The sequence below is a fragment of the Felis catus genome, chromosome E1 (genome assembly GCF_018350175.1).
Source record: "Felis catus isolate Fca126 chromosome E1, F.catus_Fca126_mat1.0, whole genome shotgun sequence".
NCBI classification, from domain to species: Eukaryota; Metazoa; Chordata; class Mammalia; order Carnivora; family Felidae; genus Felis; species Felis catus.
In genome coordinates, this window is record NC_058381.1 from 40,824,366 (window position 1) to 40,844,450 (window position 20,085).

Here is a 20,085-nt window from a genome sequence, read left to right on the forward strand (position 1 = left end):
TATAGGAAGGGTTCTCTGGAGGTGAACCAGAGAGATCAAAAGGAGAGCTCCTGCCACTGCTCAGCCGTAAGCCAGGACCCTCCTCCTTTGGCTGAACATCAAGACACACCAGGATCACCTCTACCTCTGCCTCCCCCGACCCCGACCCCGAACCAGCTCCTGTCTCTGATGCCAAATATGGAGCCGGACTACTTCTGCTTTGGCTCTCCCCATCCATAAACACAGATTAGAACCATTTCTGTTTGCCTCCCCCACCTTGACCTCCATATGGATCAGGACTATTTCTATTTTTCTTTTTTCTTTTCTTCTTTCTTTCTTTCTTTCTTTCTTTCTTTCTTTCTTTCTTTCTTTCTTTCTTTCTTTCTTTCTTTCTTTCTTTTCTTCTTTCTTTGCTTCCCTTAATGTGGATTAGGACCACTTCTGTCTCCGCCCACCCCCCTCCCGCAACACGGACCGGTATCTCCTCTGCGTTTGCATCCCACTCCCAGGAATACTACTCAAAACTTGTATGGAATCAAAGCTCAGTCCAGAGACAGCTGTGGGCGTTGTTCCTGTGACACCTGCTGACACCAATCATGCTTTGGAGCCTGAGCTGAAGAATCAACCTGTCTGGGACCGCCTGCCGCAAAACTGCCCACACCTAGTTCCATCTGGTCACCAGAGCGCTGCTTTCTAACAATAGCCGTAACCCCCATCTCCCCACCCCTGCATCCCTGCAGTGATCATCTGAGAAGTGAAAGCTAAGAGGGAAGAGAGGACTTAAGAGAGCAAAGGAGACGGGCAGAGTGGAATTCCTAGCAGGTTCTTGGCTAGTGACAAGCTTTTCCCCCCAGACCGTGCTGTACCTAGCCTGTAACAGGTACAGGATTGGTTATACAAGATCAGTGGGGCGTCCCACTGGCTACCTTTCCAGAGCTGGAGGTGGGTCTGAGTCAGGACTCTGTGCCTCTCACACACTGTGTCTGAATCTGTGGCTGTCATGGGTGGGAGGAGGAGGGGTATAACGGGCCCGCAGTGACTCATTAAGGTTTCTACCTCATCCCTGGGGCTTCTGGTGGCGTGAATGTGGTGCCAAGTGGATTGCTCGGCGCCTTTGCCCTTCCTAGAGACAGCAACAGGGCCCTGGGGTGCGGTGGGGAGTGACTGCCCTGTAGGCTCCTCCAAAGCCCTGGAGCTCTCAAGACCAACCCCCAGAAACAGCCAGAGCCAACAACTACAAAAATAAAGCATTTATTTCCTATCCAAAAGTGAGCCTTGGGTGTTGGGTGGCAAAGGAGAACTGGAGAACAGGGTGGGTTTGTGAGAAGTCAGGGCCCTGAGTGAGACCGTGTTGGGTGTGGGGAGAACAGGCTCGGAAGAGGTCTGGTGAGGGGAGGGGTAGGGAGTGCCGTGGGGACTGTTTCAAGTTGCTGGCAGCAGAAAAGACCACCTTCAGGGACAGCCTGCAGAAACACAGAAACAGAGATGTTGACAGGCCCAGGCCCAGGGGTAGAAGCTGACATTTCTGGGCCCAGAAAGCACTCTCTGGAGCACAGGAACCCGGAGAGGACACTCTAAGGCAGGAACTGCAAATCCAAATACCTACAGAGACCAGACAAAGAAGTCAAAGGAGGGAAGCCAGCTAAGTGTCAGGAGATGATCCAGAAATGTGGCGACTGTGAAAAAGTGGCGAGCACAGGCCCCATCTCAAGAGGACTGCGGCCACTCAACACCAGTGGATTATTGCCAGTGGAATGTTGGCCCAGGGTTGCCAGAACGCCCCAAGTTTTTTAGAGAAACTGGAATATCTGGATATTTGTGTGAACTCTGATTTTTAGTGTCAGCAACTCATTCGTATTTTACCACACACACACACACACACACACACACAAATCTGCGAGAACCGAAGAATACATATCTGCGGGCCACCCGTTTGTTTCTTGTGTGGGTTGAGGGATGGGGTGAGCCCCTCCAGCCTGGGCTGGTAGGGGGAGGTCTAAGGAGTCTTGGGTTCCTCAGATGCCAGCTGCGATCTCAAACCTACCTGTCTCAAGGTGACATCGCTTCCAAGGTGTCCAGCAGAATCCAGGGGCTGGGATAGAAGGCCTCCCAATATCACTAAGCTATCTCTGCTGCAGAATCTGCAATCTGTCCCTCTTGCCTTAGACACCAAGATCCTGCCTGCTCTTGCCTCAGTCTTCGTGGGCTTGATCTGGGACCCTTCCCCAACCCCCGGTGCTCCCTGGTATCTACCTGCCTCCAGATCCTGGGGAGAAAGCAGGACATGTCATCTGCCCAGCCGGATCGGCACTGCATTCTGTCTCATGCCTGTTGGGTTCCACAGCCTCAGGTGGCTCCCCCTCACAGAGGGGAAGGATACAGGAAGGTTTAGAAAAGGGAAGAGGGTCCGAAGTAACCAGGCTTTGTTAAAAAGTCCAGAGAATGCAGAGCCAACCAGACCAGCCGGTGGCTGTTGACCGGAGGCAGGAGGCCAAGGGGCCCAGTCCCTCCCTGGATGGCAAGCAGCAGTGCCCACCCCAGACGGGCCTGGGCCCAGGGCCAGGGTCAGTGGAACGTGTCTGACCTGGACCGAAAGCTGTGCTGCATGAGGCTTGGGGTCGGGGATGGGGCCTCTGGCACTGGGGAAGGTCCCAGAGGCTCAGGCTCTGAGGGGAAGGGGGACAGCACGGAGAGCCTCAGGTTGGAGGGGGCGGCCCCCATCTCTGCTGTCCCCACACTGGCTGGGCAGTGGACCTCAGCAAAAGTAGTATCCTGGAGGCTGGGCGGTGGTCCAGATAGACAGGGTGAGATGCGTGGAGGCCTCAGCTGGGGACCAGGAGGGTCTGGGAGCCGAGCCGAGACTACTGGGTGGACTGGGGGCCCCAGCCTAGCCTGTAGCAGGCCCATGATGTGTCGAAGCTCCCGGCTCAGCTGAGACACTTCCTGGTTGAGGCGGGAGATCTGTTGAAAACACAACAAATCGTTTCCCAGATGCCACAACAATCACCGATCTCCCGGGTGCGCCCCCCCCCCCCTCCACTGTGTACAAAACTCTTTCCCAGCCACTCCTGCTCACGGCCACTGGGAGAAAAAGGCAGGGCAGGGGTTATCTTTGTCTAGATGTAAACACTCAGCTTGTTTCCAAAAAGGCTTTGGGACAGCAGGTATTGCTATCCCCTCTCCTCCACTTTTACAAGAGGCAGAAAAATGGGCTCAAAGAGGCCACAAAGCTGGCAGTGACAGACACAGCAGCCTTACTCTCAGGGGACCCCAGCACACAAGCTCAAGCATCTATTCAGTGTTTTGCAAACTTCAGGGAATACGAATCAACTGAGAGACGTGTCAAAATGCAGATTCCTGGGCCCCGCCCCAGCCATTCCAAATTGGGTGAGGCTCAGGAGTCTGCATCTTAATGGTGCTGACAGACACTCAAGTGTGGGAAACACCACCTAGAACAGTGAGCCCAAGCAGGACTGGCCCTCCATCTGGCCCAACAGGGCCTGGTCCCACCCCCCAGCCCCAGGGGCTGCCCTCCTGGGATGCAGATGATGTTTATCAGAACCCAGGGAAGGCCCACTCCCTAAGGGTTGGGCCTGACTGTGCCCTGATGACAGCTCAGAGATCCCCTGGGAGGAGGCAGAGGCAGAGCCTTGGCATACAAGATCTGGGCTCTTCCTGACCAGGGTTTAGACATGAGGATCCAGGTCTCCCAGGGTTGAAGGCCTCTCAGCCTCCCTGTCCTCTGACCCCTAAGTTTGCTGAGCATTCCCTTCCCAGGGCTGGGGAAGGAAAAGGACTTGGTAGGGGGCAGGTCCCTAAAGGAGAGAACCCCACAGTGGAGGAGGGAGGAGAGGCTGTCTTTGCGGGCTAGATAGCCTGAGCCAGCCGGGAAAGGGTGGAGGCAGCAGGCACTGAGTGCTTACCTGTGCCAGGGGCTGGGCCAGGCATGTGAGCACTCTTCTATCATGCTCAACAACTCTGGCAAAAACGGGTTATTTTTCCCATTTTTCGATGAGGAAATTGAAGTTTGGGGTGGTTGTGGGACTTGCCCAAGGTCACCCGGCTAGTGTGAATAAGTGAACTCAGGACTCTGGCTCCAAACCCTCAAATGCTCTTACATACGAGGCACATCGCTGATCCCAAGATGCCATCTGCCAAGGTTGGAGGGAAGGAGTCGACCCCAACCTACCTCCTGGTTTAGCCTGCAGACCTTTTCCTTCATCTCCTCAGCCTCAGTGGCCAGTTCCTGGCTGGGCCTGGTCCCTGCAGCCAGAATGGGGTGGAAGGGTGCAGGGTGAGTGCAAGGAGTGGGAGTCTACGGCTTGGGCTCCCTGCCCCTTCCCCTGACCCCTGCCCCAGCTGTACATGCAAAAGCTCCTCTTTAGCATCTGAACACAACATGCTCTTCTCTCCTGCCTTTATCCCAACAACTGCCTTGCTCCACCCCTCAAACTCCTACCCAACCCTTAAGACCCCCTACAAGTGTCCCCTCCTCCAAGAAGGACAGTTAGGGGTGCCCTCCCCTCCTACCTCAGAGCCTTGTTCCTGTCTCGGTTGTGGCACTTGACACCCTGTTCTGGAATCGTTTATCTGAGGACACAGGTGTGTCCCCCACTAGACTGGAAGCTCACTGAGAGTGCAGGCCAGGTCTGACACATCTATGCTTTCCCAGCACAGAGTCCGGCACGTGGTCAGCCCTTACTACACATGGGATGGACGGCGGAAGGGACGGACGGGTGGACGGATGGCGGGTGAATGGGTGACGGAGAGTGAGGTCTACGGCTGGCCCTTACCTGAAGGAGGGGCCTGTGAGCAGGGCCTAGCGTGCTCATGCCTCCTGCTGAACCGAAAGGTAGGGGCCTCCGCTGTGCTGCCAGAGTCCTCAATGCCATCCACTATCCTGGGATGGGGGCAGTGATCATCAGTCCCATGCGGAGAGGGCAAGGGCCAGAGCAGAGCAGGCGGAGGGTAACTGGGGACAGCAGTGCCAGGGAGCTGGGGAGGAGCAGCAGTCAAAGAGGGGTGGGGTTGCAAGTGTGGTGGATCAGGAAGGGCGGGTGGGCAGATGGGGCAGAGATAGGAAGAGCACTGGTTGGAAGGCTGGGGACGGAGCCCAGAGAAGGTTCTGGAAGCCAGCAGGGGTATGGGGAAGGCAGGGGAGGCTGGCGTCTCACCGGGGACTGAGGTCCGGAGGTCCAAAGGTTCCCAGTGGGGGAATGAGAAGCTGGGGGGGCTTCCAGGCAGCAGAACCCCTGGGGGGGCCATGAGGGGAGGGGCTGTGGCCCCGGCCAGCCAGGGCAGGGGAAGGGAATGGGGACAGGGAAGGGGAGGAGACAAGGGCTGAGAATGGGGGCAGCTCCTCGCCCAAGAGGCTGACCAGGGAGCCCCGGGGCCGCGCTGGGCTGAGGTTGGGCAGCAGGAGGGGCCGGCGGGGCCTGGAACCACCCCCAGACTCCACCCCAGTCTCGGCCTCTGTGATGGATGGTAGGGTCTTGTCTGAGGAGGAGCCAAGGCTTTCAGAGCGGGGCTGTGGGCAGAGGGCAGCTGATGTCAGGACAGTGAACAATAGGCCCCTTCATTAAGCAACAGCCTTCACTGGCAGATGCAGCCACCCATCCCCCCCCCCTTGTCCCTGCAGCAGAGGAGCCACGGAAAGGTGCCTCCAGCTCCCAGACTCCCCCATGCAACCTCAAACCCCACCCCACACCTCCCAGGAAGATGGTGTTACCTGGGAGAGGCGAGGAGATCTGGAAAAGCGGCTGAGGCCCTGCGGGGACATAGGGGGGATTCAAGCTGACTCACACCTCCCCCCTCTCCTGGTGCAGCTCTTCCTCCCCATCAGTGCTGTGGGCTTTGAGAATGTGGGGCCTTTTTGTGGAACTGAGTCAGAGATACTTCCAACTCCAACTCAGAGATGTCTGAGTGGCAAAGTAAGTCTGAAAAGCAGTGAAAGACAAAGGCCTAGGGTGTAAACTGTAGACCTGGCCCAGAGGCTAAGCCAAAATGGGGTCAGGAAATATTTGGTGAGTGCCGGAGAGGAAACCCAGGGGATGATGCCCAGTTCAGAGACGGACTTGGAGGAGGAGCACGCGAGGGGGACTCTTTCCAAAGTGAGGTCCCTCTGAGGGGTCTGAGGGGGGTGCTGAGGGGTGGCCAACAGGAAATGATGGGTCAGAGGAGTCGGAAGTAGAAGTGGTGAGAGATGGTCCATGGGGTTGGGTGATGGCCAATGAAGAAGGGTCAGGTGGGGGTGGAAGATGTTAAGCGTGGAAGGGACAATGGAAGGGGGTGCCGGGGATTGAGAAATGATGTTCTCCGGGTGGAAGGAGATGCATGAGACTCTCTCTTGGGATGGGGAGGTCTGCCCTGAAGGAGGGGACCTCGGAGGAGGTGGAGGCCATAGGGGGTCTACATACATTGGTGTCAGAGCCCTGGCGCAGGTTGAAGGTGAGGTCCCGGGGCAGGCCAGCCCGGAAGGCAGCCCCGTACTCAGGATAGAGTCTCAGGACCTCAGCCAGCCCTCTGCTGCTCAGCTGCTGCAGGCCACAGTAGGTCAGTGCCTTCACGTCAGCGCTGGTCTTCAGCACGCAGCTTGGGACTGCCCCTGACCCAGGCTCCTGCCCCGGCTCAGGGATATCTGCCCCAATCAGGTCCCCCTTCCCTGTGGGTAAGGGATGGGGATAGTCAGCTGGGGCAGAGGGACCAAGAGGATATCAGCGGGAAGTGGTCAGTGGAGCTGGGGGATGGCTAGTGTGTTTGAAGGGCGGTCAGAGAAGGATCAATCAGTAGGATTGGTGGAAATAATCAATGGAGTTGGGAAAAAGTCAGTGGAGAGTGACTGATGAAGTTGGGAGACAGTCAATGGGAAATGTCAGTATAATCAATGGAACTAGATGATCAGTAAAGAATGGCCAGAGGGGTCAGCTAAAGGGTAAAGGTCAATGGAGTTGAGGGTCAGTGGGGAAGAGTCAATGGAGTTGGGAGATGGTGCAGCAGGAAAGGATCAGTGGAGTTGGGGGAGAGTCACTGGGGAAGGGTTGACGGGTTGATGGCCCATAGGATTAGGGGAGAATCTGAGGGTATGGTCAAAAGGGGATGGTAGTGAGGTGAAGGCACCAGGAAAGAGGACCGCCTCAGCAGGAATTCCCCATATCCACTAGGGTATCCCAGGCCCTAGATTCCTGGCCACACCCAATGCCTCTGGGGGTAGGTAGTAGGTGGTGGTGGGATCCTCACCCAGGATGGCCAGCACCATGTTGTCTCGAAGCACCTCAAGCGAGCCGGAGCAGACGTAGTAGTGTGCCTGCAGGGCGTCCCCACGGCGCAACAGGTACTCGCCTGGAGCGCAGAACGAGGTCTTGATGTGCAGGGAGAGGGCCCGCAGGCAGCCTCTGCTCGCTGCTGCAAACAGCGGCAGCTGCAGGATCTCCCGATTCAGGTGCATAGCGATGTCAGCTCTCAGCTCGTCTGGGAAGTCACGCAGTAACTGCATAAGGGGCATAGGTCATTCTGGCCATCCCCCTGCAGCTGCTACTTGAGTTCTATAAATGTGCTGAGCTGTCTCCAAGGAGAGAACTCCAAAACTTGCCTTTTGCTTTGAAGTTACCTGTGTTTGACCTTCAAGAAGACCTCTGTGTATCAAACCTCAATTTTGCTTGTGTGTGGACCTCTCAACCCAAGTTCAGGAGCAGAGACTAGGCCTTTTCCTATGTGTCCACTGCCTGTGACTACACACGGTGGTCACTCACACACGTCCTTGGTTACTCAACCCCGTACAAGGATCGGCCCTGGTGGGTCAGCTTTCAACCGGGAGTCAGGAAACTAGAAGTCAGCTCTGCCCCTAAGTCCTTGTGAACCTTGGGCAATCCATTTGCTCTCTCTGGGCCTCAATATCCCCATCTGTAAAATGCAGGGTTACACAAGACCTTGAACATTACCAATGATCTCTGAGGGGCCAAACAATGTTCATAGTTCTATCCTCATCTTATGGAGCCCCTAGGCCACTTGGGCTTGCTGACCTCTCCCTCTTGTCCCCATTTCCTCCCCAGGCTCCTCTTCTAACTTTCCACACTCTGCCTGCATCATGGCAGCCAGCTCCATGACTTCCCTACTCCCTGTGAGCCTGGAGCCCTACCTATGGGTCTAGACCTGTATTTTCAACTACCGATGGAACAGCCTCCACCTGGATCTCCCACAGGCACCACACCCTCATCATGGCCTAATCCTGGACTTTCATTTTCACACCTTCCTCCTGTGATGCCCCCATCATGCCCCTTTGCCCGAACCAGGGACCTGGGGCCCATTCTGAGCTCCTCTCCTACAACCAGCCGATCACCAGGTCCTCCGGCTCCGGCTCTCAGAGATACCTCCTAGATCCTCAGGTCACTGACCAGCCTAAAAGTTTTGCAGAATACAATCTAAATTCAAGACCACCCATGAGCTGGCCTGACCCGCCTCCCCAGCCCTGTCTCTTGCACTCCGGTCTCCCTCCTCCCCTCCACAGCACTCACACACCCAGTCCTGAAGGCTCACTGACTTGACTTTCAGTTCCCTGAACTCCCCTGCTCTTTTGTGTCAACATTTCCGGGTCTGTGTTCCTACTCCTCTTTCTGCCTGGAATGGCCTCTGGTAGCAGGTTGATTTCCTTCTTGCCCCTCACGATGTCCCCTCTTCCGTGCCACCTTCCCTGACTCCTCTAGGCCCAGGCACGACGTCCCCTAATTGCTCTGCCATCCCTCCAGCAGAGTCCTATTCACTGCGTAATTATTTGTTTACCTGTCTGCCTCCTTCACCCAACTGGTGTCTCCCTCAGGACAAGGGCTGAGTGTCATCATCTCTGAGCTCCCTGTGTCCCGCACAGAGAGAGGCTGGCCCAAAGCGAGCGCTCAGGAAAGGCTGGCTGAGGGGGGTGGGGGTGGGGGATGGCATTAGCTAAGGCCTGAGCTCCCTCTCAGCTCCCGTGTTCTAGTGCCAAGGAAAAGGGATGTGGATGGGGGTCGGTGCCGTGCCCCTTTGAGCAGGGCTTCGCCTCCCGGGACCCCAGGTGTCTCCATCCCAACCCCAGAGAGACGGCGACCCCTCTCCCACTCCGACGCCATGCGCCGGGATCCGGGCACACTACCTCGTTGGCGTCGATGCCGCTGTTGACAGCCCACGTGGTCTGGAAGGACTCGAGCATGCGCTGCTTGAGCGGCCGCGGCAGGCGGTGCACACGGATGAAGTCCTTGAGGTCCTTCATGCGGCGGTGGTAGAGTGAACGGCGCGAGTACATGCGCTGGATGATGGCCGTCACGTTCCCGAACACCACGGCGTGCATCAGCGCTGCAGCGGCGGCAGCGGCAGCGGGTTAGGGACGGCCACCCCTCCCGCCTCCTCCCCCGCCCCAGGACCCACCCTGCCTGTGGACGGCTCTGGGCGCCTGGGGAGGGAGGCGCAGGAGAGCCAGCGGGCTTGGGTTGGCGCAGGGAATAGCCAGACCTGATGTTCCTCTCCTGCCCTCCAGCTAGGTCATGAACTTGGGTTTCCCATTCCCTTCGCAGAAGGCCAGCACGGCCCCCCCGGGGACCAGCATGTAGTAGATGCTGAGGAAACGGCTATGAATGAATGCACGACTGTCTGGACGTGGGTGGGCATCTTGCCTTCTCTGAGCCTGCTTCCCCATCTGCACGCTGGGCTTAGCGGGGCCACCCTGGGGCATGGCGGGCCCGGCCTCACCGCCTATGAGCATGGTGCAGATGGAGAAGATCTTCTCCGCGTCGGTGTTGGCGCACACGTTGCCGAAGCCCACGCTGGTGAGGCTGCTCAGCGTGAAGTAGAGGGCAGCGATGTAGGCACTGCGCCGCGACGGGCCGCCCGCCGAGCCATTGACGTAGGGCTCCTCCAGCCGCTTGCCCAGCTCGTGCAACCAGCCTGGGGGGGGGGGGGGGAGTGGAGGGAGGCAAGGAGCGGCGGCCCAGGCAGTGGAGAGCTGGCCTTCCCTGAGCTGCCTGCGCTTGACTTTGGGCAAGTGTTTACAGAGGCGAGGGGAGGTTTGCACCCGCAGGGACAGAAAATGTCCCCGGTGGTCTGGGCCTGGGACTCCCCATAGTGAACTGGTTACAGCTGCAAACTTCCTAAGCTCCTGAATGTTTGGGGGGACCCTCCTCACTCTAACAGTTTACTGAGCACCCCTGTGTACAGGGTGCTGGCACTTGACCCCACCATTCTCCCTGCCCTGATGGCACCTACCGTCTGGAGGGGAAAGACACATGAAATAAATGACAGGTGGGCAGTGAGCTACTAAAAGGGAAGTATGGGGCGTCCTAGGAGCCATAATGGGTTAGGGAGAGTTAGCTTAGTGGTGATTGCAAGGAATAGAAAAGTCACTTAGGGGAAGAAGGGAGGGAAGACAAAGGGAGAAGATTCCCGAGAGGAAAACAGGTTCAAGGCCGTTGTGAGAAAGCAGTGCATCCCGGGGGGCTGGAAGGAGGCCAGCGTGGCTGCAGCACAGGGCACAGGGAAGAAAGGGAAACCAAGTGGGGAGAGAGAAGGCAGCAGGGCTATGCAGGGTGTGGATTGAGTGGGGACTTTTTTTTTTTTTTTTGAGTGTGGACTTTATTTTGAGGGCAATGGAGAGCCACTGAAAGGGTCGGGGGGAGAAGGAGCACTACCTCTGCCCCAAACACCCTCCTGACCATGAGAGTGTTTCCTGTACTGCTTTGATTGCCTGTCACCGGTCTTGCTCCCCTGCTAGGCTGTGAGGTCTGCCCAGGCGGACCCCTGGTCTTCACTTCAGTACCCCCGTGCCTGACCCAGAGGGAAGAATGTGGGGTGGTGGGTGTGGTGCCAGAGGAGGCATCAGCCCGGGGGCCTGAGTGGACAGGGCAGGCGGACGGATGTCAGCGAAAGCCTGGGGTCGGTGGCTCACCGATGTCCCAAAGCAGCGGGTCATTGGCCTCCATCTCCCGGCGCCCGATGACGTACCAGATGCAGGCCATCCAGTGGGCGAGGAGCGCGAAGACGGACATGAGCAGTGTGAGGACCACGGCGCTGCACTGTGAGTATCGCTCCAGCTTCTGCAGCAGCCGCAGCAGCCGCAGCAGCCGCACCGTCTTCAGAAGGTGCACCAGCGATGTCTGCAGGAGTGTGGTGGGGGAGGCTGGGAGCAGGCACGCCTCCGCCTCCTCGGAGCCCCTGTGTCCCCTCCCAGATGCCCTGGAGCCAGGGGAAGCTGCAGCAGGGGAAACCGTCCCTGCTGTCCTGAGAAAGTGACCAGGGAATGTGGCCAGGAGAGAATAATACTAAAACCAATAAAGGCTAACACTTACTATATGTGTACTTGCTTACTTATGTAAGTACTTACTATATGTGTGTCAGGCTCTGGGCTAAGCACTTACGATCCTCATGACACACTCATGCCTTCAGTTCAGTTATCATCATTGTTCCAGTTTGCAGATGAGTAAACTAAGGCTCAGAGGCAGGGGAACAGACACAATGATCTCTGGCCCCTGCTTGAAGCCCCCAAAGTCTTAGACAAGAGCTGGACAAGAGCTGGTTGTTGGCGATGACAGCAGTTGTGATGGGAGCCGTCCTCAACCCACAGAGTAGCAAGGTAAGGCGCGAACAGGCAAGAGGCTTGGGGACAGGGGGAGGTTAGGGGCCATGGCCATGGTGGGTGAGCTGCTGATGAGAGGCGCATACCGAAGTGCTGGGGGAAGGAGAGCAGAAAGTGAAGGAGCCTGGGTTTCAAGGTCTTAGCCATTGTGGGGCTTAGGTGGGGGTTATGGAGCTGGTGGCACCTCGTAAGCATCCTGTGTTAGCTAATATTACCACCACGACTGTTGTCATTGTGGTCACCAGTGCTTCAATTAGCCCTCCAAATCTTGGAGACGAGGAGCAGGTACGGAAACTTATCCTCTCACTACTCTGGGAGGGGGCAGCTTGGAAGCTAGGGCTGGGGGCTCTGGGGCAGCGCCGGGGGAACTTGGTATGAAGGCCCTCTCAGAAGCCTCCGCCAGCATCCCCCACAGCCCTGGCCCGGCACGGCTCCTGAGCCACCTCCTGTCCTTTTCTCTAATTTTAGGTGAAGGAGCTGGAAAGGAGGTGGCCCTGCTTCCTCCACATGGACCGTCTCCAGGGCTTAACGCCTGCCTCCAGCTCCCAGAGCTTCTGCTTCCAAACTTGAGTCCTTCAGAGCTTCTCCTAGTCTCCTGCCTCTGAGCCCCACTCCCTTGGGGCCCTCCTCTCCTTCTCCTTGGACCAGAGTGTCCCAGTCCTGGCTCCTTCAAGTCCACAGCTCTGCCAGTGCCTACTCATCCTCTATCTTTGCTCTGTCTCCCTCCAGCCCCACACTGCTCCTCCTCCCCCCTTCTGCCACATCATCGAGTTGGGTGCATGGGGTTCCTGAGAACCGGGGTGGTACGTTAGAAAGAGGAATAGACTAGGAGTCTGGAGGCCTGGTTCCAATCTCCTGCCTGCCGCTGCTAGCTGTGTGACCTGCGGCAAGTCACTTAACCTCTCTGAGCCTTTGCAGCTACCTCTGAAAAAGAGAATCTGCCCTGAAGGGTTACTGTGAGGCTCCTATGTGATGATGTGGGCGAAAGGACTTAGTAAATGTAAGATGCTCCTTAAGGTATCAGAGGAGGGGGACTGCCTGGGAGGAGAGACGGGATTCTCTGTAGCTCTCCCCAGGACAGCTGTCCGGCTGGCTGACACAGCCTGGTGGGCACGGGATGGGAGAGTGCAGTCACAGGGAGGGGTGGGGAGCTCTGCTCGGAGTGGCCGGAGCCTCAGGGCAGACATACACACATGCACGTGTGTGGAAGTGTGCACACACGTGTACCCAGCCAGGAGAAGAGGCCCACAGCCCGTTGGCGGCTAGTTAAATCCGGCTGCGTGTAGGTGGTTTCCCACTATAGCTGAGTGTGGCAGAGAGAGGAGCGCACAGGGAAACTGCTCTCCACCTCCCCACCCAACAGCCAAGGGGGTCTGGGGACACAGGGTGGGACTCCCTCACCCTGGACTCGAGAGCACCTGCTATCTGCTGGCTGGGTGCAGAGCTGACCACTCAGGGCACCTCCGGGCAGTCCCCGGGGAGCTGAGAGGGCCCAGGACCTGGCACTGTCTGCCTCCAAATCCACCCCACAGCCTCTGCCTCCTTGTCTTGGCTTACAACGCTCCCCCCAGATGCTCTCTCCCCATCTTCTGCCAGCCAAATCCTGCTCTCTGTCAAGGGTCTAGCTCTGCTCTGTCTCCTGCAGGAATCCTTCCCAGACCACCCCTGGCCTTTTTCCAACTGCAGTGCTTTGGCCTCCCAGGTGCTGGCTGGATTTCAGATCATTTGTACGCACGCCCACTTTCCTGCCTGGAACTGCAAGGTCGGCTAGCTCCTGCCCAGCTGCCAGCAACACCTGGGCCCCATCTTCCTCTCCATTCACCTCTTCTGTTCCTGCTGTCCCCTCCACCAGTCCTGCCCCCTCACCAGCTTAGCTGCCTGGAGGCTGAATCCTTGTCCCTTTTCCCCACCGTGACCATGCTCCACACAGTGCTTTGCAGACAGCTAAATGCTCATCGGTTGTTTGTTAAATAAAAATGTGAAAAGTACCACTCATTTGGCATCAGACCAATGCCGCCTTGGTAGCCCTAGTTAGCTTTTCATTTGTCTCAGCTTCCCTCAGTGATTGTGAGCTGAGCTCCCCGAGAGCACAGACCCTCCCAGCTCCTTCTGAGCAGCCCACGGCAGGTGCCTGACAACTACATGCAGATGGATGGATGGGAAGGACTGAGTCTGAGTTGGGGTCGGTGCCTTCATAGGAGATGCTGGGCTAACTTGGGAGGCTGGGCTGCAGGGTGGCCTGGGGGTCACTCACCACGGTGATGTTGAAGACATAAAGCAGGTCAAAAGGCAGAGCAGCAATAAGGTCAACGAAGAACCAGGTGGCCAGGTAGTGAAGACCGATGGAACGAGGAGCAGAGACCACCTGGCCGGACTGGGACACATAGGTGGTGCGGAAGTTCAGGATGATATCTGGGGGTGCAAGAGGCTGTTGGTTACTAGGGGGCTTTGTGCCCAGAAACTCAGGCCGAGGGGCCAAGGAAATGAGTAGCTGGGAACAAGCCTGAGGCCCAGAATGGAGGGGGGGCAGGGAAGAGGAAGAGAGCTCGGGCTTCTGGCTGGTCTCCAGGGAGGAGTGGTCTAAAGGTTGAAGGCTGAAGGGGTCAGAGGTCAGGGCACATGGACCATTAGGACTTAAAGACCCAGAAATGGTTGGGCTCTGAATGCCTGGGTACTGCAGGCCCAGGATCGAGCAAAGGTTGGAGGAGTGGGTCCCTCCGGCCCACCCACCAGGGTATGTGGGGCAGAAGGTCTAACCCAGGATGAAGAGCATCTCCACGGCGATGTCGCTGACAAGGGTGTGTCGGGAAGTGATGGGGGTGTCATCATCGCCCAAGAAGCAGACATTGTAGGGAACGGTGACCGCAACGTAGAAGGTGGCGAGGAGGATGAGGCCGTCCCACACGGCCTTGGGGACGCTGTAGTGGAGGAGGAGGCAGCGGGACCCCCCCACGGAGGCCACCTTGTACTCGGGCACTGATGGCTTTGGCTCAAACACGTTCTAGGGGGAGAGGGGTGGCGGTTGGGGACATTTAAGGGAAAGAGGAGCCGAGGCTTGGGGAAGGGAGAGGCAGCGGATGGGGAAGGGGGGAGTGGGTGCTGCAGGCATGACCACGACAGGAGATAGAAGGTGCAGGGGAGGGGGTCAGGGGCTGGCACCTAACACTTCCTTCCTCTGCCAAGCAACTGCTCAGGCCCCCTGTTGATCAATCATGTTTTGAGAGGGGGGTTTTATAAGGATGGGCCTTCCCCCTACTTGAGAGGGAGATTACGACAAATCAGGCACACGCCTTAGCTTGAGGGGTCACTAACATCTCCCTTAAGTTTCTCTTGGTATTTGGGGGCCCTGTGGGGGACGGGGATATCCCAGAGATGAGAGGAGGCTGGCACGGCGCACCCCATTCCCTGTAGCCCTCAAAACAACACAGAGGGCTGGACAACTGATCCCAAGGCTTTATCAGGGTCCTAGGGCTAGACAGCAGGACCCCACTGGGGGCTCTCTCCCTAGGACCACAGCTTGTGATTTCACTCCCGCCCCCCCCCCCCCCCGCAAAGGTAACTCTATCATCCAGAGGTAGGTGATGTAATTGCTGCTAGGTCCCTGCCCTTATGATATCATCATAGTAGAGTAACGTCAATCAGAAGGAAGCAAGGGAAATGGGGTTGGAAGATGTGAGGGGACATGATGGGACACAGCAGAGAGTCATACATGAGAAACGGGTGGACAGAGGAATAAGCCACGGGAGGGAGATCAGATAGGCAGGGAGACGGGGAGACAGTAGCAAGGCTGTCTCAGAATCACAGCTGGGAGACGTTGGGGTGCAGACAGGACTCACATTATTGGTTTTCATGCCTCCCTGGCCCCGGCGGCCAAAATGTCCAGTCAGCCGGTGTAGGACAGTACGGCTCTGCCTCCTGGCAGATCGAAGTCTTGAGCTGGCTCCCCTCCTACCAAAACCGCCCGAGTTTTCTGTTGGGAAGAAGGGTGCAAGATAAATGGGGGCGCATCCCATGAGGCCCGGTAGGGAGAGGTCTTGTGTGACCTTCAGCAAGGACCTCTGACCATTAATGCCTCCTCCCCAGGCCTGCAGTTACCATGATTACTGTCACCATGGCCTCCTGAGGGGCCAAGTCCTGGGCCTCCACTCTGAGTGATGTCCTTGAAGGAAAAGAGGAAAAGCACGACCTCTCCCATCTCATTCTTGATGGGCATCATGTCCAAGAGGCACCAAAAGGCTGAGCCTGGAGATGTGGAGAGGTGGAATGGGAGGGTGAGCAGTCAGTCCATGGCACCCCTTTCCCCTTAACCTCCCATGGTTCCTGAGCATAGTCAAAGGGCTTGGCAAAGGTTTAGATCTGGAAAGAACCCCAGAGATTATGTTAGCTGACTCCTTCTCTTCCAGATGGGAGAACAAAGTCCTTGAGAGGATCAGGGATGTACTTGGCGTCACCTAGTCAGCCTGTGGCAGTGGGTGGACCAGCACCCAGACTTCTGCCATGCCAGGCAAATTCTGGGTAAGGCACCTAGGCAGGGCTGTGGGGCTGCAGGACTGCAGGGCAGGCCAGGCCTCCTTACCATCCTTTCGATAGAAGCAGATTTCAGCCCGGTGCTCCTGATGGCCCTCCAGGGCCTTGTGCAGCCTTTGCAGTGCTGGCTCGCTGGTCTCCGGACCGTAGAGGAAGCGGCAGCTGCAAGTTTTCTGCATGACCTCGGTACGGCCGTAGCCTGTGAGCTCACAGAATCCGTCAGAGCAGTACACAATGGGAAAGCCCCGTGGGCCCTGTGCGTTGGCCAGCAGGAAGTTGCTGTCTGTGGGAAGAAGAGGTCAAGGTCAGGTCAAGGCCAGGAGGGGAGCTTAGCTTCAAGGTGGGTAAGTACCTCCCCCAGGCTGTGGTCAGAAGTCAGAGCCAGAAGCTTCCCAGGCTTCATTTGATTCCTGGGTCCCCTTTGGGATATTCTGAAATGAGAGTGTGAAGAGATAGAACAAAAGGACAAGGACGTAAGGGTGGCCCGGAACCGGCACAGGGATCACTGGGGGGTTGGAGAAGGTCCTGCAGTCCCTCTGCCTGCATTCAGGCTGGTGAGCTTATACAGAGGACCTATAGTAGTAAGAGCATGGGCTCCAGCACCACACCCCTGCCGCTTTCCAACCATAACCTTGGACAAGTTAATGAACTCTCTTCTGTGCCTCAGCTTTCGTATCTGCAAAGTGGGGGATAATATATCTTGTTCACACGGTTGTCATGAGAGTTATATGAGTTACCTGGGGAAAACAGATCCTAGCACTCACTAAGTGCTACACTGACAAGGTACGACAATACCCCCCCCCACCCCCCACCGCCCGCCGCATTCCCACAGCCTGCAAGACACATGCATAGCTGTTACCCTGTCATCCTATTAGAGAGTGGACAGGGCAGAGATTCTGGTGATATCACACCCATTGTATTGATAGGAAACCAAAAGATGGGGATTATCCAAACTCACAAATCTCCTTTGTTGGGGGAGAGAGACAGTGATGAGTAGTGTCCTCATTCTCTGCCTTCCAGGAAAGGTCCTCTTTTTAGCATCTCTTTAGGTAATTTCAGGGGGTCTGTCCCAGTGCTCAAAGTCTGACAGGATTGGGCACTGAAGTTTAGTCCAGCAACCCCAGCAGCAGAACCTGAGCTGGCTCCCTATGGCTCCAATGGGTGGAGGTCGAAGAGGGGCTCTGTGGGCCATCCAGGGGCAGAGTCTCCACTGAGGGAAGGGGCCTGAGACACAACCAGTACTGGGAGCTAAGAGGGGTGACTGTCTGGGGGTGGAGTGGCTGATGGGGGCTGAAGGTGCCTGGGAGGCTTTGGGCCCTGGGCAGCAGCCTCCCTCTTCCATCCCAGGGCCCGTTGCCCGGGTGATGGGAGCTATGGAAACAAGGGAGGTGTCTGTGGGGGGAGAGTGGGGAGGCGGCTAAGGCCCCGGCGGCTCGGTTTCCGCCCGCGGGTACCGCTCCCGCTACCTTCCAGATACTGGCTAGGGTACCCCAAGGGGGCAGGGGGAGATCTCTCAGCTCCAAAGTAGGAAAAGGGAAAGGCGGGAGAACTGGCAGAGAAGGAGGAATGTGGCTGTCCAAGGTGCTGAACCTGGAATCCAAGCTGGGGGTGGGTGAGCAGAGAGTTCCCTCCGTCACAGGGACCACCCCCTCCTCCTGCCTCACCTCCCTCAGATGCAGACGCGCCAAGATTTGGGGGCGCGTGACCTTAATCCAAGCAAGGTGCTGCCTAAGTCTGATCTTTTCTCTTTCTTTTTTCTTTTTTTTTTCCTGGGGAAGGAGATGCTGGAGCCTTCTGGAAGTAGACTCCAGAGCGCCTGACCGCTTCGTCCCACCTCTGCGTCTCGGATACCCCCCATACGTCCCCAGCAGAGCTCTGTCCCGCAGCGGGAGGCTCCCACGGCCCCCTCCTCCGTTTTGCGGCACAAAGAGCATTTCCTGACTCAGTCACACTCCCAGTCTTAGCCCCCTGCACTCTTGGCCCTTCCCTCGCCTCCCCTCACAGGGCACTGCCAGTCCTGTTCCTTTCCCGGCGACTTCGGGAGTTCCTAGACCGTCAAGTCCACTCTCCCCGCCTCGGGTGTCACCATATCCAGGAGACCCGGCGCCGGCGCCGAAGCCGACTTGGCCCCAGCTCCAACACCCAGCCCCAGCCTCGCCCCACTCACGAGTGCCGTCGAAGCGGGTGGCGATGGTGTCCAGAAAGGTGTTTTGCGGGGCCAGCAACCCCTTCATGACCGGCATGGCCTCGGGGCGGGGGTTCGAGGCGCGGCGCTGGGGGGCGTTCAGCGCGGCGGGGCCGGAGGGGGCGCGCTGCCGGCGGAGCCGGGGCGCCCCATGCGCCCGCCTGCCTCCTCCCCTCCTCTCAGCGCCGCCGCCGCCGCTGCCTCTCGGTTCCGAACCTTGCAGCTCTCGGCTAGGCTTGGCGCCGCCTCTGTCCCCCCACCTCCCCACGGGCCAAGTTCTTTCCCCCGGGCTCGGCCCGCACCCGCCACGTGGCCGGTACGGGGAGGGGCCGCCAGCGACACCCTCACCCTTCTCGGCGTTGCTCCTCCCAGGGGGGAGCGGCCCACGCGTGTCTCTCCCAGAGAGATTTCGGGACACGCCCACCTGGAGCAGAGACCACGGAGGTGGGGCGGGGCTTGGTTGGCAGACACTCCCCTTTCCGGGGTGACCACGCCCCCACGCGTGGTTCCCAGGCGACTCCTTGTGGCTCCGCCCTACGGGTTTCCCCGCGCGCCGCCCACGCTGCGGATGGTGTTTGGTTCACAGTGCCGCCTGCTGGAATTGGGATATTTCAGTTCCCAGCGCTCCAAAGTGTGATAGCAAGGTTAAAGAGATTCGTTTGGCCGGTGGGGGGTCGACGGGACGGCTGGAAATGAACTTCTAGAATAGCTTAACCCTCACTCGCGCCCCAGTTTAGGTAGGGAACCTTGGCGAGCTCTGTCTCTGAGTGCAGCCTGGTGGATGAAAAGAGCTTTGGAGTCCATGGGGTAGAATCCCAGCTTTGCTACTCACTGATTGTGTGATTTAGCCTCGTCAAGCCTCCCTTTCCTTATCTGTAAAATTGAGCTAATAATTTTCACCTCATGCGGTTGTGAGAATTTAATAGCATAATGCATGTTTTTGGTACACAATATAAGTGTGCTGGAGAGCAATTGTCTCTCTCTTCCTGTAGTCTTGATTTAACCTTCCTTCTCTCAGCTGCCATTCAAGTGGAAGAGAGGCTGGAGGCAAGTTGGGGGCTGAGAAAGATAGTTTCAAGTTAGGCAGAGTCAGTTTGCAAATCTTTAAAGGTGTATTGGAGGGGCGCCTGGCTGGCGCAGTCGGTTAAGCGTCCGACTTCAGCCAGGTCACCATCTCGCGGTCCGTGAGTTCGAGCCCCGCGTCAGGCTCTGGGCTGATGGCTCAGAGCCTGGAGCCTGTTTCCGATTCTGTGTCTCCCTCTCTCTCTGCCCCTCCCCCGTTCATGCTCTGTCTCTCTTTGTCCCAAAAATAAATAAACGTTGAAAAAAAATTAAAAAAAAAAAATAAAGGTGTATTGGTGGTCTTTGAGCTCCATCTTCTCCAAGAGGGAACCAGTGCAGCAGCAAGAAGGACCCAGGTGAGACCAGACATCGGGCTTTTTCACTACAAAAGCAGAAAATCACCGGGTGGGGGAGGGGGGGTGGGGGGCAGCTGAGGGTGGTGGCTTAGGGTGGCTGCTTTCCAGAACAAAGCAGCTAAAACCAGTGAGAATGGGAAGATAGGCTGGTGGTCATCTCAGGCCCTCACCAGTGCTCCTCATCCCCAAGTCTGACCTGGGCATTATCTGGAATGTTAGATTGCTTAAAAGTCCCACATCCTTCTGTGTCTCTACTTTTGGATGTTATATTAGTTTCCTAGGGCTACTAAAGTACCACAAACTGGCTTAAACAACAGAAATTTATGTCTCAGTTCTGGAGGCTAGAAAGTCCAAGATCAAGAGAAGGCAGGGCTGGTTCCTTC

General features: G+C 57.3%; 1 protein-coding gene across 2 annotated transcripts; it reads right to left on the reverse strand.

The window, feature by feature from the left end:
* Positions 1-1,214: 1,214 nt before the first annotated feature.
* Positions 1,215-18,726, reverse strand: KCNH4 (potassium voltage-gated channel subfamily H member 4). Of its 2 annotated transcripts, none has more exons than XM_019817899.3 (17): positions 18,267-18,726; positions 16,149-16,382; positions 15,668-15,814; positions 15,409-15,542; positions 14,330-14,573; positions 13,827-13,984; positions 10,886-11,093; positions 9,694-9,888; positions 9,101-9,300; positions 7,216-7,465; positions 6,396-6,640; positions 5,708-5,746; positions 5,154-5,506; positions 4,773-4,879; positions 4,169-4,242; positions 2,233-2,940; positions 1,215-1,442 (listed from the first exon to the last, which is right to left on the reverse strand). In XM_019817899.3, exons 1-16 carry the CDS (start codon positions 18,340-18,342, stop codon positions 2,545-2,547), a joined length of 3,060 nt encoding a protein of 1,019 aa, XP_019673458.2. In that variant the 5' UTR covers positions 18,343-18,726; the 3' UTR covers positions 1,215-1,442; positions 2,233-2,544. The 2 variants fall into 2 exon arrangements, with proteins under 2 accessions (XP_019673458.2, XP_044900080.1); XM_045044145.1 differs by having other exon boundaries at positions 2,024-2,940.
* Positions 18,727-20,085: the final 1,359 nt, after the last annotated feature.

Excerpts from the sequence above, each read along its gene's own strand:
- KCNH4 (XM_019817899.3), bottom strand. The coding sequence starts at position 18,342 with ATGCCGGTCATGAAGGGGTTGCTGGCCCCGCAAAACACCTTTCTGGAC. Across the intron at positions 7,466-9,100 it reads GCGGCATCGACGCCAACGAG|TTACTGCGTGACTTCCCAGA; the intron begins GTAGTGTGCCCG and ends CCCCTTATGCAG. Across the intron at positions 2,941-4,168 it reads TCTGCAGGCTAAACCAGGAG|ATCTCCCGCCTCAACCAGGA; the intron begins GTAGGTTGGGGT and ends TGTTTTCAACAG.